The following is a 25,553-nucleotide window of genomic DNA, read 5'->3' as shown; positions in this document are numbered from 1 at the left end:
GCTTCTTATTTCATTTATTTTATGTATTCTCCCACAGAAATACATGACTAAATTTTAGTAGCAGACGTTCATTGTTGGATGATAAAAGAACAACGTTAAAATGTCTGTTTCCAGTTCTCTTGGATTCAATGCCAAACAAAATTACCACAACAGAAAGAAAAACAAAACAACTTACAGCAGTCTGAATGCAAGAAAGGAAGATAATCCATAAGAGTAACAGCCTCACTAAGCAAAGAAATGCTCACACCTGAGGAATCCTTGCTTCCTGTAAGTAACTGATTTCAGTGGATGCTTCTCATGGGGATTGAAACAGAAATGGAATTGGTTTGAAAGGAGAAGTTTTGAGTTCTGGAAAACTGCTTCACACACCAACAGGAGCACTCAGCAGGGCAGGCGTGAGGGTTGTGTTGGAGAAGGACAGTATGAGAATGATTGCACAGGAGAAGGGGAATGCGTTCTGTGCTCATAACCATCCCTTTACTCCCCCCCCTAACAGGGCCAAGCAGATGGCAAATACAGATGGTAATTAGGGATGGATGAACGAAACTGAAAAAGGTAAGAACCAGCCTGAACCTTTCTAGTGGTCACAGAGCGTGCAGGAAGCATTTGCTATTGACATTGGAACTGCAGCTCTAGGACATTGTGCTCTGCCTCTCCCTCCACACCCAGCACGGCACCAAACTTTGGCTGATGGCTTTCCCCTTTCTGGAAAACACCACTCAAAATATGTACCTGCCTGCATGGCAGAAACTGTGGAAGAATGAATGCAATTATATATATCGGCAAAATATAATTCAAGCCTCACAAACCTCACAAACAGTAATCGTGCAGTCTGTGTGAGTACAAGTGCAGAATGCAATGAGCCAGCTTTTAGGCAAAAGCCCAGTATAGTCAGGGAATAAGCTACGTGTGGGCTCAACGCTCATATATCCTGCAAGGCACTACATGTGCTGATATTTGTAACTGCTACTTAGCCGACTTTCTGCACCTGCATCCCTTCGGTCTGTCATTGTAACTCATTATTTCCTAAAGAAAACTCCATTATGTCCAAAGTGTTCAATGTGTAACGCAGAAGGAAAATATTTTAAAACAAACGCATTTGGAAAGTTTTTCTTTCTGTGCGCTGTTGGCAGACTTGGAGATTTTCTGTCAGAAACCCTCAGGGATGAATACAAACAGAAGGGAAAGATTATTAAAATGCCGTGTTTTTCAGAAACAAACCACTTCATTCTCCTCCAACTTTACGTATTTATGGAGAAATAACATGTAAAAATGCCCCTAAGGTTCCAATATTTAATATTAGAGACCTGAGAAGAATAACTAATGAGGTGGCAGTGTATACACAGTAAAAACGAATGCAAATGTTTGCTTTCCGTGTGAGTGAAGACACCAAAGCCCATTTTCATGTAACGCATGCTGGGACTCTTGTGCCATGCACAACAGACGAGTTTGTTCTCTTTACTCTGTGTCTATGAAGAATTTTCCTTTTCATGTCAAGGAGAACATGGACTCTAACCAGCATGCTTGGTTTGCCCAGAGGAAGCTGTTTGGGTAGTTAAGCATCTCTACAGAGAGGACAGCAAATTAAGGATGGATCAGACATAGACTTCAGAGAGAAGAGAAACGCTGAGAAAGGAGGAAATCTGTAACAGAAGTGCCTCATAATCTTTATATAGATGCATGCACATGTACAAATACATGCATTTGTGAAGTGCACAAGAAATATAAATAAATACATATAACACTTGATCTGAATAAAATACAAGTTAAGCTAACTAAAGGGAAACTGCTGACTTGAGCACAAATTTTTACTTCCTCAGTATGGAGTTTACCCGCTGTTTCAGAGGGGTATGTAATTTCAGTGCGTTTTCCCTTCCTACATACATACATGACACATTAAGATCATTTTGGTTTACTTCCTTTAAGGTGACATAGATAACTGCTGGTAGCTTTTCAGCTGCAGATATAGCATATAGTTTTCAGATGAGGAACACAGACATTCAGGAAAATTCCAGGGGATAAAGACCAGCTCAGTGTATTTTATACCCTTCCAATACGACCACATCCAGACCCAGCCATCCAAAAAAACACACACAAGAAACAAATACTGGCAATCCATTTTGTGCCACCCATTTTCAGGAAACAAGAAACAAGGCGAGAAGCTGTGAGAGAAGGTGGACAGAGAGCTCTTACCCTCGATGGTCGCTCGCTTGGGTAGGATGGTGATGGCCCCCTCGGCCACATCCTCCTGCTGCAGCAGAGGGCTCACCTTGGAGCCCCACGTGTCTGAGCCCACCCATAGGAAGTGCCCCACTTGGTCGGCCCTCTTGGCAGCTGCCAGGATTTGCCTGTGGAAGAGGACAGTTTGTTCACGAGTTAGTTTCATTTCAACATATGATTGCTTGGTAAAAAACGGTGTGTGGCAATTGCAGAATGAACTTCTTTCTGTAACCAGCAACCCAGAAATTTCACAACACATCGTGCCATGATCTGAGCAGCAAAGATTGAACCTTCTTTTTAATTCACTCTATATCCTAAGAATGAAATCCCACTGACTTCACTGAAACTTTACCCAACTTCTTGCATCTCACTTAGCAGAACTGAGTCTCTCAGCACCTTCCAGTGCCATCAAAATGTCAGGTTAATTAAAACTCTTAAGTTAGAAATAAGTCATGCTTTTAAAATATTCTGCACTTAATTTTAACGGCAAGTGGTATCTGAATGATATGAGCATCCAGGCCATTTTATCACCGGTAACCATCATCTGTCATAAAATACACTCTGAATTAAGGAATTACATGCTGTAGTATGAGCTTGGAGAGAGGAGCATTTTCTTAATGTCTCTGGGAGGTAAGGTCAGGTCTGCCATCAAATGCATGAGTAATTCTAAGACAGGAAAAGCCTTCAGACCTTCATCCAGGCCAGGCTGGATGGGGCCCTGGGCAGCCTGGTCTAGTATTAAATGTGGATGTTGGCAGCCCAGCCTGTGGCAGGCAGGTTGGAGCTTCATGACCCTTGAGGTCCCTTCCAATCTAAGCTATTCTGTGATTCACCCCTTGCAGCCCATCGCTCCCTTCTCCCCACAGGATGATCCACAGTCCAAGGTGCCATAAGAGCCAGGCAGCAGCAGGAGCCCAGCGTGACCCTGCAAATGGTAAACCCCACAACCCCACACAGCTCCTACCAACAGGCATTCCCTCTTTGTTATCTGTATTTTTACTCGCTTTCTCCTTTCTGCATGGCTACCAAGTACAAATGAATTAGTCCCCTCAGCCATCCTTACTTTATGTCCTCATCGTTGGCAAAAATAACGATGGCTCTGGCATTGGGAGTTTCTAAGAGCTGCTTGATGATTTTATCGAAGTCAATGGTCTTGTCCTTGCGATCCTGTGGGATTTTCAGGGACTGAGCGATGCAGAGCCCACCTGCGGAAGAAAGAAGAGACAGCTTCAGTCAGCAGGGAGCATAGGAAAGGGAGTGGGAGATGCATGTAGACTGGAGGGGCAGCCTGGGTGGAAAACACCCTGATCAGACTGTCCTTGCAGAACACTTAGCTCTCCCTCCAGGCATCCTGAGATGTAACTACAGTTTGTTGTTGTTGAGGTGGCACACAGCTTCATTCATAGACCCATACACACAGAATGCATGCCAGAGCAGGGCCGTGCATTGAACAGGTGGGTGCAAATACCATCATGGAGTAACAAATAAAACTAGACTATTGGGTGTGTAAGCAACAAAAACCAGCACAAACCATGGAAAAGCTTAGACTGATTAAGAAAAAAAAAAGACACAACAGGCTGAAATGCAAATGATGTTGACAAGGCATTAGACTTCATCTTAGTGAAGAGCAGGGATCCTTTTTGATTTTGTGAGTTGAAAGATATTGAGAGAAAATGCTTCCACTGAAGCAGCTGATTTGAAACAGGAACAACAAAGGAGTCGAAGTGTTGGCAAGGGAAGATTGGTCATGAAAATCTGTACTCATTGAAACATCCATCACCAAACGGGATGGAGCTGCCTTGAGATAAAGCACATCTGTGAGCTGGACATCTCATAAACACACAGGTAGTAGTGAAAAAATGAGTACCAATCAATAACAGCAGTAAATACATCCATACTAAAGGAACGCTCAGTTTTAACACATTTCACACATTACAGTTATTATGCGCGGTTGGAAAAAAAAAAAAAAAACAATTAAAAAATAAAAATCACATCTCCCCTGACATTGTGCTTGTCGATCGAGGCAGATGAAGTCACACTTTTGCCTTTATTATTTTGTTTCTCAGCAATAAACTCTTTCATCTTTTCTGGCATCTTAGATAACAACTTTCTCAGTATACTGCACAGTGTGTTAATTAATAGTTTTAGAGGTGCACAGTAAGAATCTGAAGTAGGGATGAATTAATTAAAAGCCAGCAGGATAAAGGAGCTACTTACTGGTATGCTTTAAATTGCAGATTTGAAAGAACATTCAAATGAAGAAATAGAGAGGGTGTTCTAGAGGACAGGATGCAAGAGGAGGAGTGCCCACATAGGAAAACAAGCACAAAATCATAAGCTGCTACAGAGGACCAAGATTTATCACATGAAAATGACTGCACTCCCACTATGACGCCCCTCCCAGGGGCTCCCACTTTGACACTGCAGAGCAGGAGAGGATCTCTTTGGCAGCACTGAGACCCGTGGGTTTGGCATGCTGGGTGGGTCTGCTACTCGGACACTTCTGAAGGTGCTGTGCAGATCCCTGGCGATCCCTCACAGCTCTCCATTACTTTAATTCAGAGAAAGCAAGCTCTCAGCAGGATCAGACACAGCTCCCAACAAGAGGCACTTGCAGAGAGATGCTGAACAAGGTTCCCCTCACCTGCTGATTTCAAATATTGTACCAAATGGAACTTCTAAAGCCAGGATGGAAGAATGCCTGCAGTTGCTTTTGCCCATGTATAGTACTGCAAACATGAGGCAGCAGTGAGCAGCGATACAGGAGCAGCAGCAATGGGGCAGAGAGCTGAAACCACAGCAGAACTGCAACAGGGAGGAGCAGTGTTCTGTACCTTTGTTATAGAATCTTTGCATTTGAGGGATAAAGTAAAAAACAAAACCTATATCCAGGTGATGCATTCTGGTTATAAAACTATTCTAAAAACACAGTATCTAATATTAAGTAATTGACACCGACATGATTTACGTGCATGAAATGAAGGGCTGAAAGAGTTGGCAAGGCTGCTGGCTCAGGAACCCCTCCTGACAATAATTACACCTCTTGTGTGGGTCATGCAATCTCTGCTGCCTGGATAGAGAAGCCAAAAATCTGATTATGGTCGATAACGATTACAGCTGAACTGAGCATCTCTGGACATGGACAGCTGTGTTCAGACTCTCAATAGTGGGGAAAAAAAGCCTCCAACACAACGTACAACTCAAAAGTATATAATTCTTGTGAGTGTGGAACTAGGGTGGAGAAAGTGTGGAAACTAGGAGCAGTGGGTTTGGGTCTTTTCTATGCCACAGAGTTTGTGCTACCTGGGGAAAGTCAGCTCCTGGTTTCCCTGCTGGCTGCCACAGGTCAGTGAGAATGGTGGATAAATGGCAAATATCAGAATTATCATAGGATCATAGAATGCCTTGGGTTGGAAGGGACCCCAAGGATCATCAAGTTCCAACCCCACTACCACAGGCAGGGCTGCCAACCTCCAGATCTGGCACTGGGCCCCAGGGCCCCATCCAACCTGGTCTTGAACACCTCCGGGGATGGGGCATCCACAACCTCTCTGGGCAGCTGTTCCAGCACCTCAGCACTCTTGCTGTGAAGAAATTTCCCCTGGCATCCAATCTAAACCTTCCCTTGAGTTAAGTCAATGATCAAACCCAAAATACATTGTTTTACAGTATAGTAGCACTGCCAGTGTTTAACAAGCTCAGCTGCCACGGGAACCTGAAAGGGAGAACAGCACAAGAACCGAGGGACAGTTTTAACCAGGCACCTACAGAGCAACACCAGGTGCAAATAGAGCTAAAGCAACACATGGCCTATCATGGGCAAATATAAATGGCAGAGAGTGAGAGGGAAGAGGAACAAGGCCCAGGTGATACAAGGCAGACATGTTGATGGATATCCTGATTTTAAATTGCCAGTGTCTCTTTCAGGAAAGTGACACTATTACAGATTGACTAATATGTGCTCCAAGTCACCGAATGGGTCAAGATGTATTATTGTCTTTATTTGCTTTGCTTTGCTCAAGCCTACGCTGGGCAGCTCTGACACCCAAGTACAAGCTTGTCCTGAGTGTGCGATCAGCCCCAGCACTGTAGGCTGTGCTGCAGAGGCTCCTGAGCTGGCTGCAGGCTGCCCTGACCTCCGTGGGGCCCTTATGGCAGGCAGGGGCACGTGCCACTTCTCTCTCCTCAGCAGCAAAGGATGCTCAAGGAGTTTCCTATTACAATAAGAAACACGTGTGCATAGCTTTTTCAGCTGTTAATTCACAGTGTTTCTGAAGTAAAACCTCTGAGGGAATTAAGCAGTAGAAGTGTGGAAGTTGCAAATTAAAGATTTTGTCATTGTATTTCTACATTAAATATGACTCCTGCAGGACTGGTGAGAAGGCGTATACTGTTAGCAGCTACAGAGTGCTGTGGCAACTGCTGGCAGCCATGAGGCTCCGGATGCCCCAGATTGTCCTGTGCTGCACCATGAGCTGTTGGCATGCAGTGCTGCAGGGACTGGCATTCTGCACCCCTATGCAGGCTCCACCTCTGGCGTAACAGGTGCTAGAGAGGCATAAAGAAGATTTGAACTGTAGCTTAGGTGAGACAGTGCTCAGCAGACAACATGCTTGTCTTGTTCCCCCAGCACACAGCACATACAGCCCATGCAGCTGGTGCCTCCATTTATCCATTCACAACGGGCTTGGGAAAAGCAGCACAACTGAATGAGAGGAGAAAAACTCTCTTTCCTTAAGAAATGTCCAAGTTCCTTCTGAAACTGATGGATTTGAAGTTCTTAGAACCAAATCCTTACAATTTCCCCTGTACTGTTGAAGTTGGAGTACTTTGTTTGGGAAAATGGGAGTGCAAGAGGAAAACGTTGAGGAATGTTTAATTCCTTGAAAGATGGAGTTTGAGGAATTCACAGGAAAAAGCACACAAAGAGCAGTCACAGCAGTGACTGTGGCAGCCAGCTCTCTACCACTCTGCTCTTGGAACGACGTCTTTTCTCCTCTGGGCTATGTATAGAAGTCCAACATTGGCATCTCTTCCATCCTTCCCTGCTGCCAGCAAATGTTTCCTAATAACATGAATCTGGGAACGGAGCACCAGGAGCAGACCCAGCAGGTTCAGCCCTTCCAGATGTGCCTTTGTCCGCAAGTAAGCCACAAAAATGCACAGTAATCCACAGAAAGGAGGAGACAACAAGGCCAACCATTTCCTCCAATAATGACTTGAAAATCATTTTGTTTCCTAGCTTCTAGTTTTCCCAGGGGTTTGTGCCACATTGGCAAAGTGACCCAATGGTTTCAAACTGTTCCAGGCATTAAAACTCCCCCTGCTGCAAGCCACTGGCAGCACTGAGAAAACAGAAACGCTAACATTTCAACCAAAATTAACAGTGCCTCCTGGTATCCTGTTCTTTTTTTTGGCAAACCAGCCGAACACACAGCACAGCCAGGCCCCTTCTGCTGGGCTGCTGAGGGCCCAGCACTTCATCTCACCTCAACCACAGATGTTAAATTAACACCAAAGGAAGGAAGGAGCCACCCTCCCAGAACATCCCAAAACTCAGGGAGGTGCTGGACTGGAACCTGAAGTTTTCTGTCATTTTTTTGCAGACAATTGTTATCAATTAGAAACAGAAACAAAGTCCTGAAGTGAAGGAAAGAGCTGAGATGGTGATCCCAAGTTTGGGTCTCGGGAGTAGAACAGGATGGGCAGGTTAACAAAAATAGGCTGAAAATGACCTGTTGTGCAACAGCTGTTAAGCACACAGGGGCTTGGGAGAGGGAGCTGTGAAAAATATCAGGGCTGCCTTGGTTGAGCCACTGATGGGTGATGTGCTGTGTCTGCGAGAGGAAAACCTCCAGAGAGTTCTCTGTGCAAGTTCATGCAGTCATGCATCAAATTGTTCGGGGCATTAAACACCCAGCTCTGGTATTTAAGGGTAATGGATGTATCTAGTAATCAAAGTGTTGCTCCAGTATCCATGGATACCCATGATTATGTGGTATTTTGATTCTGGTACAACACTAAGTACATTATTCTGCTTCCCTGAAATTTTCCAAGAGCTATTTTTCTTATCACCCCTTAATTGGATTACCAGGTAGCACAGGAGACAATTTAACACTTTTTTCAGATGATTTCTCTGCAGAGATTCTCTTTTTGGGGAAGACACTTTCAGCAACACTGAAAACATTGCTTCAGAAAGTTAGAGTGGCTGTTTCTAATAATTAAAAGGAATTCTCAGATCAATTGATGCATTACTTCAGTATGAACAGCTGCCAGAATCTGCTCCCTGGATGTTTATGGGAGGGAATGATGGTGGGCTCACATGACTTCCTTTGGAATGTGGGTGTCCATGGAAATACTCAGCTGTCCTATAGCTTACAAACAGGTTTTCAACTCTGAACAACACAAAGGAGGGCTGACTCTCCCTGTGGGTCCACCATCATCACCACACTATGGGCAGCCCAAGGAGTAGCAAAGCCTGCGCTTCACTGGGGAAACAGCAGAGAGTTTGGGTGAGTTTGGGACGGCCCAAAGGAGAGGAATTGATTGGGAAGAAGGAAAATGCATGACAAAGGCATACTGTGTTTTTTTCTTTTGCTGTTGTCACTGCTGGGTCTTGGTATATAATTATATATCCCACATATACAATTTATTAACTCAAATGAATTTTACTTCTAAACCTCATCTATTTTATAGAGGAAAAGGAAACCAAAGGCAATAATACCGAAGACTGCGTTTTGTCTCTGAGTAGTGCTTGAACGGCCCAGTCAGTATCATCCCCACAAACAGACATTCATAGCTCAATTGAGGACAGTTGCTGAAAAAGCAGAATTAGGTCCTAAAGGATCTGGAATGATAAAGGTTACCCATTCTACATGGACATCCCAGTGTCCACGTTCCTGTGTTATCTGCCTCCGGCAGGAAATAGGAAGAACTGCAGCAGTCAAATCTTGGCTGTCATCACATCTTTTCATGTTAGATCGCATCATGATCAAAAACAGAAGGCAAACTGATACAGAAGACTAACACTTGAAGTACATTATTCATTAATGCTCAATTCTGTTGTGTCATAGCATAGCTCTGTATTTCATGGCATTTCTTGTGCGTTTTATCACCTCAAAATTGTCCTTTACTATGGCAGACAAACCCCAGCAGTATACAAATATTAGGACTGTCTCTGGAACACTGTATTAAATTACGAGTGGAAAAAATCATCATTTTCAAGGATTCAGAAAAGCCAAATTCCCAGCTAAATAACATTATTTATGCATAGACTTTTACCACGTACAAATTTCCAGAAAGAAATGCCTATCATCAAACAGAAAAGTAAGGCTCCATATTCAGACACCAGAATTGTGTTGAAATGAATGTAATTAAAGGTCTGTAAAGAAGCCTTGGGTGCATCTGCTGATCAATAGGATGAATATCGCAATGCAAAAAGTTTTGTGTGATCTCATACAGGGAGAAACCAAAAATAATGCGGCCCTCTCTCTGTCTTTAAGACTCTGCTTTAGTCAGACTCAAGACCGACTTCACGGTGTTGTGCATAAAAATAGAAAAGGCAAAGTTCTCAGAAATGGTGTCAGAACACTTCAGAAAACACAGTTTCTTTAGGAACAACTGTAGGCGGTGAAATCTCTGGCTGTGGATAGAGACAGAAACAAAGCACCAAAAATACCATGTTTAAAAGCACCATGCGCAGCCAAGCAATGATACAAATTAGAGCTGTGCTCAACACAAAACACCTGCTAAGGATCTTAGCCTTGCAGCTGGTTCATAAACCCTCACAACTGCCAAATTTGCTGCCCTAAACTGAACTTTGCATTGAGAACAAAGCAAGACAGCCATCTCCAGCATCACAGAACCATGGGGGTTGGAAAGGACCTCTGGAGACCATCTTAACCAACTCCTGAGAGGACTTCCATGCTGTGGAGGAGGCTTCGGGCTCCAGGGAGCTCCCCCTGGTTCCGAACTTGCTGTGAACAGGCTCAGCAGTGGGAGGCAGAACCCTGACGGGGGGCAACCAGCAGGACTCAGGCAGCAGCCTCAGCATTCACGTTTACAAAGAGCTCATTCCAGTGCATCAACTAAGAAACACGCTGATGAAATATTTTGTTTTCCTATAAATCGGTGTTAAGATTGAGATGTATTCAGGCACAATCAGAGGTAACACTGCCAAGACCCGGAGCCACAGACCATAGAACTGAGGCACGGACCCATCCCCTGCTTGGCACAGTGAGGCTGGACCAGCTCACCTCCCAGCCGGGTGCGTAGGCAGCCCGGCTCACCCACCGCTCATCCCCAGCGCCTTGTTTGCTTCCCCCAGTGCCTGAATGCAACACTGCTCACAAACAATGCCTGCCGAGACTGGCTTGGCTCCCTTGCAAAAAGCAATTTCCTGCAACCTTCACATACACTAAAGAATCCTGTGCTCTATGACACGGTTTTATTTGTCTGAACTGCCTCTTGGAACTCCACTCTGTAATTTAGGAGACTGCTTAGCGCTGTGCTGTTCTTGCAGGATATTTCCCCCCTAGAAATAATGATGCCACCTCTGGATAGTGAATCATTATAAATTGCAAGCACAAAATGAGCTCTAATGATGAAGCTTTTCTAGCTACAATTTGGAGTGTTCCCATGTTCCTAATTCATTTTTTTTTCTTGGAGAGGTAGCATAGTATTTTAGCCTTCTCTCAGTTAATGGCATTTTCTTGGTTGCTATATATCTGTAAGGGCAAGTAAAGACTTGTCAGTTCTTCAAAGAATGAGAAATCCAGAGTATAGCAATGACAAAATGACAAATCTGTGTGGGAAGGGAGGGAGGATTAGAAATCGTTTAAGTATTCTTTTGGAAGGAAGCCTGTTTTCTAATTTTTCCACCCAAGAAGACACCAGAATTTACTACATAAAAAAATATCTGTCATGAACAAAGCGTAAGGCTTGCAAAAACTCCATGGGATATAAGGAACATGAAAATCAAGCGATAGAAACTCATGGGCTTTGAGTTAGGGAGGACAAAAAGCAAGATGTGGGACCAGAACACAGCCCTGGAAAGATCAACTACTGCTTTGGTAGGAAAACAAAAGGCAGCAGGACATCAGGCCGGGAGACACAGAGGATTAGAGGAAAAGACAGTAGCTTCCACATCATTTTGCTTAATCTCCAGTTTCTCCTGTCTCATGCAAACCAAAGCAAAAAGAGATGCTTATTACTCCTATACACTTCAAGCAGGATGAAGGTCTCTTCTCCGGATGCTTCAGCAGCCATCCCAATCCTCCCTCTTCCAGGGGACTGTTCTCTAATTAGCACATGCTATCCTGCACACTGCTTCCCAAGTTTAACTGAAACCATAAGCAACACTGCTCCCACGGCCCCAGCCCTCAGTTCTGCAGCACTGCAGGCCCCTTCCCTACAGAGATCACAAAGGAATCAAACTCCACATGGTCTAATTTTACAGACAGACAATTCCATGACGCACCATTAGCAAACTGCCATTATCCCGTGCATGTCCATATTTCACAGCGCTTTGGTGAAAGCTGAATAAAGCTCTGACTCACACATTTCTGAAAAGCACATATAAGCACATCATTCTGAAAAGTCTCAAATTCAGATCATCTCTGGAGACAGGATGGGCAGATGGCAGTTGGGATGACTGAAATACCAACAGACACTCTGTTAGGTCCTACCCAGGTTTCTGGGCCCTCGGTGTCGCTGCAGTGAGACAAAGGCGTTGCTGCAGATGTGCAGACTGACCACCGATTTCTGGGACTTGAAAAATACATCCAGTAAAAGCAAGAATTATTTGAACAGAATAGCTTTCCAGCCTTTGGATGAGGGAAATAAAAAATAGAAACAAAATGCCGAAGAGTCTTTGGTCTCCTCTTCACTTTCTCATAATCCTCATCTCCTGCACATTGGAGTAATGTTCTTAATGTACAATACTGTGCTTTAATAACCCACTCTCAGATGACTACTAAAAATGCAATATAGTTCAATAAAACCACTATCTCAGCATTGCAAAAAACACCTCCCTATATACTGCCCGCAGATAATCAGTTCATTTTAACAAAGCTCTGCAACAAGATGTTGTAAAAGGCACAGAAGTAAGGAGCAAGCTCTTGGGAGGCAGACCAGGTTTCAGCCCAGCAGTGCCTTATCTCATGTTTAGCAGCTGGTGGCACTGCCTGTAGCAGTGGGGTTTGGAACCTGGTGATCCTTGAAGTCCCTTCCAACCCAAGGGCCAAGACATGGCACTCAGTCCTGTCTTTCTTTATCGGCCTTCAAGAGCAGAGCATGGGGCACTGAGCTGCAACCCACCTGCTCCAGCCTGGCAGAGAGTTCCTATGGATATCAGGAGGAGGGAGTGCTGCTGCTGTGTGGTGGATATGCAGGACACAGCACCAGGATCGCTGTCTGTCACAGCAGCAAGGCTCTGCTTCACAGGCTTGGAACCACTGCCAAGCCTGGCTCCTGGAACGTCAGACCACATCAGCTCTCAGATGAAAGCTGCCACGACATTGAGTGATCTCAGTAATGTTTGCAGCGGGCCTGAGGCCTGGCCTCTGCTTAGTGGGTGCCTTTCAGCTTTTCCATTCACCTGCAATCTGTGTGGCCAAGCCACAAGTACAGGCATGCAGGTTTGGGAGCACCAACCCCTCATCAGCAAAAGATGTGCTTGACCTGAGCACCAGCCTCCAGTACATGGCCATTTGTTCCAACAGGAGTGAACTGAATATGGTCATATGTGAGTTCTCATAGCACAAAGCTCTTCACTGACTCTTTTCTATAGAGGTTTTTTGATGAATGGCCCATTAGAGACGTGATTCTCTTCGCTGGACACTGAATTCAAGAGGTTTATGACATACTTGTCAATATTCAGACTACTTAACGTGTATAATTGAAAGAGAAGTGGTTGCTGCTGAAATCATTCCTGCAGTAAAAGCCCATATTGCCTCCACTGCATCCAGAAACATTATGAATCTTTACAGTCTTCGTTTCCCTTCCAACAGTGGCTACTGTGGCTATAGTATGCCTGTATCTTTGACAGACCAGGTTTTTAGAAATCCTTCCTTTCCTCCATGGAAGAACTAAGGAAAAACTGACATGCTTTCTGCTTTTGCTGCATGCAATAAGAAGTCCAAAGCTCAGCATTAGGACTTATGGGAACCAAGCTCTTATTTTCTGGACTGAGGTGAAGGGATCCTAGGAGATGCAGGAACAACCCAGCCAAGTGGCTCCAGGACAGAGGGGAAGGGAGGGCTGCATAGCGTGTGTTCCTAGCACTGAACTTCTTATATGCTGGCTTAAAAATGTGACTTATAAAACAAGTGAAACTGAGTAAAAACAAACACAAAAATAGCAGCAAATATATAAACCATACTATTCAGGATTTTGAGGTAACACTTCATTTCCAGAGAACATTTTTTAAGCACCACTGTTAAGAAATGGAAAAAAACCCCTGTGCTTTCCTTAATTGAATGCATAGTGCAGAATACCCATCACCCATATGATGTCGTGATTCTCTCCTTATCCTGTAAGTTTTAAAGACCCCAAGAAGCTTATGCTGATACAATGAACATCCCAGACAAAAAAGGAGCAGGAACAGTGCAGTGAGCATCCGAGAACAACAAGAACTTGAGAATCAAGAATCTTCGCTCTCTTACAAAGGCTGCCTTTGCACTGATGTGAATCCATAGACATTGACAGGTACTTTCACAGTGCGAGCAGGAGAAGGATGGAGTGTCAAGTCTGCCTTGAGGTCTGTCTGCTGCAGTCCTGGTTCAGTAGGCTGCCATCCAGCACTGCTATGGTGTGGGACATGCTGCATGATGTTACTGTGCTAATCAATAACGGAGTAATAGCAAGTAAACTTACTTTACAGCAATAACTTCAGAGAATCAAAATATTGTTATCTTCTGCTCTTTGTTACATCAGGAAGCAAGAAATGAGGTCACACTCCCAAATCAACAGATAAATATTTGAACAACCCTTCAAGTAGCAAGAAAGCTTGATCCCCAGACCTCCTCTGGAAACTTCAAACAAGAAGGGAATGCAAGAAAGGCTGGAATTCAAGAAACCAAATAGACCAAACAAAGAGTGGATAAGTAAAAATTAACATGCTGAAGATGTCCCTTTCCCTTACTGCTGGGGCACTCATCATATTAGTCTAAATTTAATTAGATTTTCTTACATTATTTGCAGATCAAATTTCACACTCTTCCAACTACACCTCGCAACACGCACCTACAGCTATACGGTGCCTGGCAGCCCTCTGCTTCAATTGCCATATATTTTATCTCACAGGAATTTAAGAGATAAAAAGCCCAGCTTGATAGCTTAAAATGTATATGCGTAACTAATTAGTATGAAGAGGAGTCTTGCTTGCTTTATAAACCCCCGTGCTTTGGGATGTGACTGCACCACTCAGCTCTCACACAGACCACTGCAGCACATCTGCCTGCCCTGAGCATGGGCTGCTCCCCCTCCCAGGCTGTAACACACCCACACAGGGGGCAAGGTTGGTTTCTTTGCACTTACTGGAGCTGTACCTATTTCACTGGAACCATTCGATATCTGACACCTTCCACAGAGGCCAGCTGGCAGCTGCCACAGGTTTCAATGCCTTTAACCTATAACAACCAATAAGGAACACTTATATTCTCACTTGAGATTGTTAGGCCTATTACTTGTATGAATTTAAATAGTGTGTCATAGTATTTTTTGCCTCTTTAAGACCTGTCTGGGCACTGCCTGAGTGCTGCAACCCTCCCCAGGTGGCAAGAGCTCCTCTGCCTGCACCAGACTGGTGCCAAAGCATTGCTTCTCTCTGCACATCTAGTGGAGTAACACTCAACCAGCAATGGGGCTGAAGCACAACTGAGAGAAACACGAGGTTTTGGCACCCACAGCACAGCACTGTGCCTTTATCAGAGCCATGCAACGTTCTTTGCATAGAAAAGGGATAAAAAGAACATATGTGCAATATCAAACGGTCTCGTTTAATCCGTTTGGTTTCAACAGAGTTGTTGTTTGGAAGAAATGAGCTTTGTTTTTTATTTTTAATTAAGCTGCCTGCCTAGTTACTTGAGTAATATCTGACTGTCAGACGTTTTAACCATTCCACTATATCCGAGCAGCATATCTGTACCAATAGCTCCAGTTTATTGTGATAAAGCAATTTGTTGAGTCATGCTCTTTTTCCCTCCATATTCCATTTTGATTCCCCAGACAGTGTCAGTTCTCCATTTGTTAATCCATATTTAATTTTTAAATCACAAAACACCCTGGTTTTAAAGATAAGCTTTTAAAATGCCCTCCTACACAGCCTTTCTCGCCGTCTCTCGGGATATTGCTGATAACAAGCAAAATCACATGCTTCAAATATTAATGAAGAAACCACTGCTGCAAATGGAGAACTTTGAGGCCAGGTGATTACAGAGTGCATATGTGATTTTGAATCCAATCTGGAGAGAAACGAGGTTAAACCACACGTACAAGAGGTGTAAAGGAGCTCCCCTCCTGTGTCTTCCAGTGTCACGGGATATAGGAATGAGAACAAAATGGCAGTGATTCTCAGACGTACCTCCAACCCTCACTACCACTTCCCATGTCAGACTCACCCACCCAGCACAGCTCCTCTCCTCAGCAACCCCTGGGAGATTATCCAACAGAGGTTTCATTGACACCTTGTGAAGTCTTGAGCCCACTGACATCCCGGCCTCTCCCTCCCCATAGATTCTTATTTCTTAGGGCTGTTTCACTCTATTATCATTATTTCAACTTTATGCAGTAGTTTAGAAACATGATGTGCCATTTGGCTCTATACAGAAACACAGGATTCAAAGATGTTCACGTCCTCTGCCTGGGTCTGGAGAATACTAATGTAACCTTGGCTTCAAGGCACTGTACTTCTGTAGCAGAGGATGGTGTAGAAAAATAACTGCTTTCTGTTTTTTCCCCCCACATTTCAACCATATTATGAATGTTCCCACAGGTTTTAAATAAGTATAAGGGCTTTCTTTTAAGACAACTTTTGTGAAATAGCTGGGGGCACAGTACAAAATATTTTTAAATATGCTTTCATTCTTGAAAAAGCACACAGATACCACTGAGAATAGAAGAAGAAAAACAAACATCAGAACTGCATCCCAGCACCAGCACATCATTATCTCCCCAGCACACCGTAACTGCACGATGCTCTCATGGATTTGATGTAGTGCAGTGGCAGTGCTGGGACAAGGGAAGGACATGGGAGCCCAACCCTCTGCTTTGTGTTCCCTTCTGCTTTGTCTTCAGCTGGAAGTTCAACCGATTGTGCTCCAAACATTTACTTCCTTTTAAATAAATAAATGGAATTCTTAAAATGACAGTTTGAGTGATTCACCCCAAGTCAGTAAAACAGGGGATCATGAAAACGATACGAAGCTCCAACACTCAGCCTTGTATTTCTTAACATCTCCTGATAAAAAACCCATTTTAAAGCCTCATCAAATCTCACTTATCAGATGTCCTCAATAAGTCCACTTTAGTTCATTAGAAAAATCCCACAGTTCATGATGGTGTTTGAGTGTAAAACACAAACTGCATAAACTCTCTTACCTGACACTACTGGAAATGCACTTAGAGGAGACAAACAGCATTCCTCTTTGTTCACTACTAATAAAGCTATTGCTACTGACTATGGCTATGGCAGGGCAGCACGTACAGCCAGTACCTTCTCAGCTCAGCTGCAGGCCTTCTCCTTGGGATGCAACGCTTCAGGGTTGCAGGAGGGTGCTTGCTTTTTCTTGTAATTAAAGCACAAAAATCAGAGCCGTGGGTGGGCTTCTGTTTCCAAGGGAAGGCATGTCCTTTGGGGAACATGCAACTGTTGCATTCAGACTCAATGGAAGGGATTCACAATGAATCAGTGGCAAACACACTTCTTTTGGACCAGGAAGTAAAATGATGCTTCATACAAGTTTGAGCCTGTCTGTCAGGCAATGCATCCAGAAAGGATGACTTGTAAAATTAATTTTCCCAAGAAACCTTACATTCAAATGTAAGCCATGTAAAGAGCTAATTTCCCCTTTGTCCTCCAGAAACGTTATTCATAGGATTATTGTTATCAGGGAAATTATCACAGGCAGCTGAACATTTTTATCTCTCGCTGTCTCATTAGGGAGATGCTGGGCCTCATGGAGCCCTCCTCTCCATCCTCCACTGCTGCCTCCCCACAATCAGTGCAGCATCTTCCACCAGTAACCTCAGAACCCCCACAAGGGAGAGCAGCCTTATCATGGTAGCATGTCCAGATGACACGATAAGGCCACCAGGCGAAGCTTTTATCCAATCTACTAAAAGGTTGGTACGAAACTGAGGATGGATAAAAGGAAGAGTTGCAGAAAAACATGTTCAATTGCGGAGCAAAATTGTTTGAACACATTTTCTTTCTTTTCACACCTGTTTTGGTTCTGCGTTTTTCTCCTCTGCTTGCTTAGTAGCAAGAGAGCTCAAAGAGCTTGAAAAGAAATGAATTAAAAAGAATAATTGGAAACTAGAAGGGAGGGTGAGATAGACCTGAGAAGGTAACCATGAGAGACAGATGGAATTAAAACCACACCACACCAGAAGGGTGCTGCTCAGCCAGGATCACTCGGTGCAGCAGCACGGACCTGCCCTGTGCCATCACTATGGGGTCTTGTTTTTTTTCTGAAGATGTAATGCCTTCTGCATTAAAAAGTGATGATTTTAAATAGGCAGTAATAACTTCCCGGTAATAGAGTTACTCTCTCTGAATAAAACCAGCCCTCTTTCACAGGAAGCATTCATGCAGAGGAGAACGGGAGAGCCAATAACCCCTCCATCATGGCCTCTTCAAGATAACTGCCTTCTAGAAGATGGCTTTTGGAGTAACGTTGCATTTCCCTTTTTCTCTTATCTTCATGAATACACCACTTCACGTCTGACACATGAGAGCTCTTCTCCTCCAGAATTACATTTTTATGCTAAGTAGGGACAAATGCCCAGGGCCAGGGACCTTGGTGCTGTGCAGGGCAGGGGGCTGCCTGCAGGGAGAGGTCTCCTGTGGCGCTGCTGCTGTGGGATGGCTGTTGCTGCTCCTGCCCTTGAGCACAGCCCTCCTCCTCAGTGCGTGCCAGGCTGACACTGGCAATATCAGAAAGCCCAGGGACCCCCGAACAAATTCACTGTGTGATCAGTTCATCTGACAAGGAAAAGAGAAACTTTTCCCCTAAACAATTCCTTGTTCCTAATTGAGAGGGAAGGGAAAATGACACCAAGCAAAAAGTCAGCAATGAAAGAAGTGATTGCAGAAATCTTCTCTTTCCCAATTCTTTTTCCTTTCAGGCCACAGGATGTACGCAGCATCTTCCTTTACACCCTGTGCTTAGAGAAGCCTACCTGCTGTGGTCTCAGCATTTCCTATCCAAACCCCAAGCAGCTTTAGGAAGGAGCAGAACCCCATCCTCAGCCCAGACAGATGTGTGCCATTGGCTGTGTGTGTCCTGCCCGGCTGTGGTGTCAGAACCAAACTCTGGTGGACCACAGGGAGGGGCTGAGGTCATCCCAAGCATTGGGCTGTGCTCATGGCAGCAGCCCCACACCCTTTTCCTCCTTCCCCTCTCTGTGTGCATTTGTGGTCTCCTCAATGCTGCTCCAGAGCAACCACTTGACACAGAAATTTACAAACACGGCGTACTGCAGTCTTACATGAGCTACATCATAGGAATATTCATATAAATGATGGGATTTATGTTTAACATTGCACATCACCAAGGGTTGAAAGAGAAATGGAAACACTTTTTACCTATCAAAACATCGAGTTCAATGTTTTGTTTTTCCCTGCAACAGCTGAAGGCATCACTAACACCTAAAGCAGAGCAAAGAGCTGCATGAGGGTATTGAACATCTAAGGACAGGATGCAGAAATAACTGCAGTTCACCTCATCTCTCTCGTGGAACATATCCTAAAGCACATACACAATTTAAACCCACGGAAAACATACCTTTCTCTATGCCCACTAAATAATATTGTTTTCTAGAAAGCGTTTCTGAGTAGATGGGATGGGAAATGAAGATGGGCAGCCAGGGCACTGCTGCTCAGTGCTGTGCAGCATCTCCTGCTCTGTCTGTGGGAGAACTGGATTGGTTAAATGTAATGCAGTAGCTTTGTTGGTGCAGTCCAAAAGAAAAGATGTAGGAAGAAAAACAAACGTGGAGAAATGCAGAAGTGGAAGGAAGAAAACAAGAAAACATGTATTTCAGTGAAGATCAGCTGTAATTACTGGCAACTGCTGGTAACCAGTAAACAACACCTGACACTGCAGACATTTATGCTATTTGGAAGTAAGCAAATGGATCACAGCTTCTATGCATGCTTAATTTTTCTTCACCAGTTCTACCTTCTGAGTGGGTTTGATATTTTCTAATATCCTCAGAATCCAAAAGCCATTGATGTCATACCTGCTGAAAAACAGCAGATTGTTTGATGCCTTTATTTTTTCCAAGCAGACACTCAGACTCGTTCAAAATTTCTATCCAAATTAGATAGGAGCACAAAATAAGAGAGATTACCAATGCTCAGGAGCAAAAGAAATTGCAAACAAGACTTGTTAGAGGCTGTAGCATTGCCCTGAAGTTGGCTAGACAAAAACACGTACAAATCAATACTTAGTGAGACAGGTTATATCTCATTAGTAACTCCTGGTTCATTTGCTGCCTTTTACAGTGTCCCTGTAAGCCTCCCAGCAGCTCGCAGCCCTCGGCACATGACAGCTACCTTTCAGAAGAGTAATGCCCTCATACTTAGGCAGAAGCCAGGAGACATAATTCTCCTACTACTCAGGCAGAAGCCAGATACAACACAACGCTGCTGCAAAGTGCATCGATGTGCTGCTTTGTGATCGCCGTTATGGACAGTTGAAGGGGCCGTGAGGAGGCCCACGTGGGTTGCTGCTTCCACCCGTGCCTTTGTTTAACGCTGCCGAGTGTTGGCTGGAAAGCAGCGATGCGTGAAACCCAATGCTAAAGAAATTCAAAAATAATGATAAACAGAGCCATTCCTCTTTGTGGTTGATTTCCATTTAGCTGTACCTGCACATAAAAGAGCTATCAAAGAAAGCTATCTGTTACTTGCCAATTCAAAATGACTTCAGAAAGCAGTCCCCAAGCTTCCAGTGATAGATGTCCAACAAAACAACCTCCTAATCTCTGCAAATTGTTGCTAAGAGCTACATTAAACCAGCCTGCCATCAATCTTTGTTCTCTTTGCTGTAACTCAACTGGATGTACTACCTGAAAGTACTTAGAAGGAACAACTGCAGTAAGCTGCTGTGGCAAAAGTAAAGCCAGCAGCACTAAATGAAAGCTTTGCTTTCAGAATCCCAGCACCTACGGCTGCTATACCAATGGGAAACAGAAGGAAGGAACAACAATTAGTACTGGCAGTGCTTTGGTTTTTCTTCATTTCAAAACATTTTCCCCATTTGTACTTCTGACAAAAATCAGCTTCCTTGGACAAACTCATAAAGCTTTTTTTTTTTTTTTTTTTTTTTTTTTAAAAAAAAGGATAAATTAATTATATATAAAAAAGTCCCAGCTGCTGTAGCTTTCTGGCTCCAAGGTAGCTTGGTGAATTATTAGTGTTGAGTCACATTTAATTTGGGTTCTTCGAAGGTGGAAGGGTTAAAGAAATCAATGGCACTGACCATACCTTCCATATCCTCCAGAATGCCTTTGGGCTTCTGCCCGTCAGCCAGAACGTGAGCCAAAGGGAAATGATAGCCCTCCTGCTAGCAGACAGCAATGAATTAAAAGTGTTTTGTTTTCCAGTATAGTTAAAACTTACTCTGCATTAAATACTTCGGGTATTCCTACCAGTTCTGGGAGCAGCATTATCCATGTCTCTAAATCCACCCCAAATAACTGATTTATGCAGTCACCAGGACCTGAGATTCCATAAATGCACAAGTCCATACAAAGGACAGGACAATACAGCCCATTTTTTCCTGTTTCAGGAACAGATTATGCAGACCAAGCACAGTGGCAGCAGAGCATTCAAGCACTCGCCAGACTCACAAGAAGATATGCTGAAAAATTGAACGATTTTAGACAATTTCTGTAATGTTTCAATCATGTTCTTAGTTATTTTATCTTTAAATCACCCATTTTGTCAGATGTTAGCATACCTTATATAGCAAAGCAGCTACCGCTTCTTTTCTAGATGAAACCCAAGGACCCCTCCGTTGTCCTCCCCAGTCCCTTATGATTACATATCCACCCCCATTCAGAGGAGATGGGGTACCAGGACCTCTCAGAGCTCGGCCACTTCCCCATTTCTCAATTGGTTTCAGAAAAGGCAGATCGTTTTCCAAAGGCCCAATTACTCAGGCAAAATGAGAGATAATCTAAGAAAATCACAGCAAATTTCCTGTAAGTTACTGGCATTATAGCAGTTACCTATTTTTACACTACTTTAAAATATCTATTTGTTTCAGGTGAACAGCAGTTGGTATTTTTACTGCCGTTATTTAGTAGGTGAGGTAAGGAAAGTACAGTGCTGGTGCTGAGGGAATTGTTTCTGGATTAAACACAGCGTCAGTACCTATGATATTCTTATTCAAGGCTCCTTTTATTTTCCATTGATTTTTTCTCCAGCAATGTCACTTGCGATAACAGATCCAGATCCTAGTTGACCTACATAATAATATGCCTGGTACAGAAAGCACCACAGCTTTTCGCTATTTCTGTGGAACATCGATGTAAATGTACGTGGTTTGGTGGGTTATCATGTCTCTCAGTAGCTATAAACATCGAATTTGAACAGATGTTCCAAGTTTATCCAATCTGTAAGCCAAATTCACAGATCCAATTTTTTTTTTCCAGAAGTATACAACAATTAAATAGGTTTATTATTTTGCACTGAGGCATAAATCTTCCTGTTCTACACTAATGTGACAATGGAGAGCCTCAATCTAGGGACAGCCATCTCTGACCTAAGGGAAAGAAGAGACAGAAGCTCTCCTTCAGCCCCTGTCCATGTTGATCAGTTTATAGCAAGAAGCAAACATGGTAAGATAGGAAGAGAGAGGCATCAAAATAATTCCAAGCTTTTTTCTATTACTGAGCTACTTTCTAACTGCCACAAATTAATCCTTCAAAATGACAGACCTGTTGTTCTCTCTTCTTGCTGTCTCACTCCTCCTTTCCCTAAAACTTAACAGCAGCCTCACCTGCCTGTCGTTTCCAAAGCAGCACAGAGCAATTGCTTTCACATCCATGCTTCCAATCAACTTCAGTAATAAAATAACTCCAGTTAACTTAGTTGATATATATACAATTAAAAAAACATCCTGTACAAAAGGCACATGAGCAATTCAGCTGGTAACACTCAGCATGCTGTCTGCAAAGCAGTCATTCTCACAGCTGTACTTTGCACCACTATTCCTGCAGCTCCCCATCTCTGCAGCACACACCACAGGGAGGTCACCCCCATCCCAGGGTGCCCCCAAGCTCAGGCTGAGCAGATCCCTTTTGCTCCCCAGGCTCCAAAGGCAGAAGAAAGATTAGGATGGCTCTGTAAGTAGAGCCATGGGCTAGCAAACATGAGGTCTGAGTGACAAGCCTGGAGCTGAGTCCTGGCTTCCAGCACTCCATTCAATTTATTGATATTCAGCTCATGACTCAATGGACAACATTCTGTAAGTTCAACAGCATGTGTGTTTATAGACATTAAGGAGATTTTACTCAAAATAACAACAAAAAAAAATGGAAAAGAAAGAAAACCAAGCTAAAAACTGGCCATGCAACTAGAAACTGGAGAAGCAAGATGCAACAAGAAAATGAGTCTTGAAAAATAAATTACCAAGGAGCTTACAGAATCAGTGTTGGGCTTATATTCAGTTTTGCAACAGCCCATGAAGGCTCTGACCCTCCCCACCCCATGGCAGAGCCAGAGCTGACCGCTGGCTCTCACTACTGCTGGAGAATGGCAGAGCCAAGGGATGAACCCACTGGGAAACAAACAATCCAAAAGGACACATTTGCTAAAGTAATGTTTGTACCTATTACAATGCAGAAACTTTAATCCATCTCTGTTCATCTCAGCCTCCTCACTTTGGCATGTTCTGTCCTTCCTTGTAAGGCTTACAGGGTATTCGCTGTCAGTAATCTTGTTTACTTTAATAAAGAAGTCAGTAATGAAAACAAAATCCTGTGAATCAAATGTTGACTCAAAACTGAAGAGAAATTCCCACAGGCAAATATTTTCAGTACTCTGTCAGCATAACTAATTCAATTAACACCAGCCACAGAAAGATTATACAAAGCTATAAAGCTGTATGTATATAAATATATGTATACAATAAGAAAGCCTACAAGTGAAAGAACATTCTTTGTTCCAAGTAAGAGCTGCATTGTACTTTGCATTGTAACTACTGGTACAAAATTCTGACTACTGCACCCCTAACACACCAAGTATTCATGGAGAGCAGAGCACTGATTGATTCATCCTCAGGTATAGGCACCACTTTATAGAGAGTGGTGTTAATGATAAGGCCCAGGAGGGCAGAAATGTTAACCTGGTTAGCAGGTCCACCAGAGTTAATAGCACTATTTGGTGCTTAAATACTTTATGAGTTTAGGTTAATGAGTTCCGTGTCTCTCAGGACCAATCCCTACATCTCCCCACGCTGTTGTTTTTATTGCCCATTTGACTCCACAAAGCATTTACAGATTTTCAGACGTGCTTGATGCTGAAGTTTTAAAACCCTCTGTTTTCTTTTTCTTTTTTTTTTTCTTTCCAATTTGAATTGTTATTGGAAGTTATCTGCATCAGTTAATCAATAACCATGCACATACGCAAAATACGGGATGAAATGAAAACGTACCGGCTCTGAGTGCACAACAAAGCCCCATCCTTCACTTTTCCCCAGCAGTAAATCAGACTCCTCATAAAGTACATGAAAGAAAGCCACTAGAAAATCAAGGATGTGGGAAGAAGCCTGTCTTGGGGCTCACCCATGCAAGGAGAGAACCGAGGTCTGCTCTTGACAGCCTTTACACAAAGCGGCCTATCTAGGCAGTCAGAAAGCTCTTTTTACAAGAAAATATCTTCTTGGGTTTTTTTTCTTGGGCTTGAGAAATGGAACTTTAAAAACCCACCTAACCAGCAACCAGTGAAAACCCTTTGTCACTTGTATATGAATTAACACCTGAAAATGGGAATTGAAAGGGAATGAATGTGAATTCCTGCGTTGGACAGCCCAGGCAATCTGCCTGCTTTTATTTCAGAACAAACACATCATGGCAATCTGTGCATTGGAGACTGCATGACTTCACCTCGTTGGATAGGTTGAAGAACATGGAAAGTTTTCAGAACAAATCTCCTATTTTCTTCCCTGTTAAAAGCACTGAAATTTCCTGCCTTGGGTCTTCCTTCAGGCTAATTTAACACTCAGGATCAGCCAGAGCAAATCAAAACTTCATCAGCATGCACCGAGGTATGACAAAGTTCCATATTCATATCATTTTTGCTTGAAAAATGAGCTTAAAGTAAAAACTATATACTTCTTATAAATGTGTGAATTAAGGCCAACTAAAACTTAAAATAAAACGCAAGATAAACAGATGTATGGGAAGCTCCTGTGAGAAAGGCAGGAGGAGGATCAGCGCGTATTAGAAAGCTGTGATTCTGCATGGGCCGCTGTAGGTGACTGCATCTGGTGCCTGAGTCCCAGTAACAGCCACAGCTTTACTGCTCTATGGCAGCTTCCAGGAGGACCTCAAGGCCGTTAACCGAGAACATTTGGAAGCCTAAATGTGAAGTAAACCAGCATCGCTCTGACTTTACCCTTGGGGAAGCTGAAATAGTGCAGTGAAAAATTTCATTGACTTCTTCTGACCTCAGCTGGCTTTGGAATATTCCACTGAAAAACTTGGCCAAAGCTCTGAATTTCATCTGCACCAGAGCTACAGATTCAACATCCAGCTTTCCCCAACACCGCATACTGAACCAAATGCTATCGTTGCTGGATTGGAACAAACCCAAGGATGCTCTGGACAACACTCAGCATGGAATTTTAAAAATAATGAAGTAGAGGCTGGGGAAGTTGCCTTTTTAAAATGGTTTTCATTATTATTTTAAGCGTAAGGGCATCATGTACTCCAGGAAGCCTGCCCAGCAGCAGGCTGAACCAACCAGGGGTCTGCACATACGCAAGGGCAGTGGGTATGGAACATGTTCTGAGTGTGCCTGCACATCCTAACATTACATCTCTCTCCTAAAGGCTCCACGTGCCCTCCGGATTGGTGACAACACTGCATCCCTGACAAAG

General features: G+C 43.5%; 1 protein-coding gene across 6 annotated transcripts in view; it reads right to left on the bottom strand.

Annotated features, from left to right (window-relative positions):
• GRM7 (glutamate metabotropic receptor 7) overlaps nt 1-25,553 on the bottom strand; it is a 224,070-nt gene that overhangs the window by 107,940 nt on the left and 90,577 nt on the right. For all 6 annotated transcript variants that reach the window (XR_005839434.2, XR_005839435.2, XM_004944718.5 and 3 more), the window contains exons 3-4: nt 3,284-3,425; nt 2,194-2,348 (exon numbers count right to left, since the gene is read on the bottom strand). Coding sequence is in view for 4 of the 6 variants with exons in the window: in XM_004944718.5 (XP_004944775.1) it covers nt 2,194-2,348; nt 3,284-3,425 (297 nt within the window). In the remaining 2 variants the exon portion in view is untranslated. The remainder of the gene's footprint in view (nt 1-2,193; nt 2,349-3,283; nt 3,426-25,553) is intronic.

The sequence above is a fragment of the Gallus gallus genome, chromosome 12, assembly GCF_016699485.2.
Source record: "Gallus gallus isolate bGalGal1 chromosome 12, bGalGal1.mat.broiler.GRCg7b, whole genome shotgun sequence".
In the NCBI taxonomy this organism is placed as follows: domain Eukaryota; kingdom Metazoa; phylum Chordata; class Aves; order Galliformes; family Phasianidae; genus Gallus; species Gallus gallus.
This window is presented reverse-complemented; position numbering and strand designations above follow the sequence as displayed.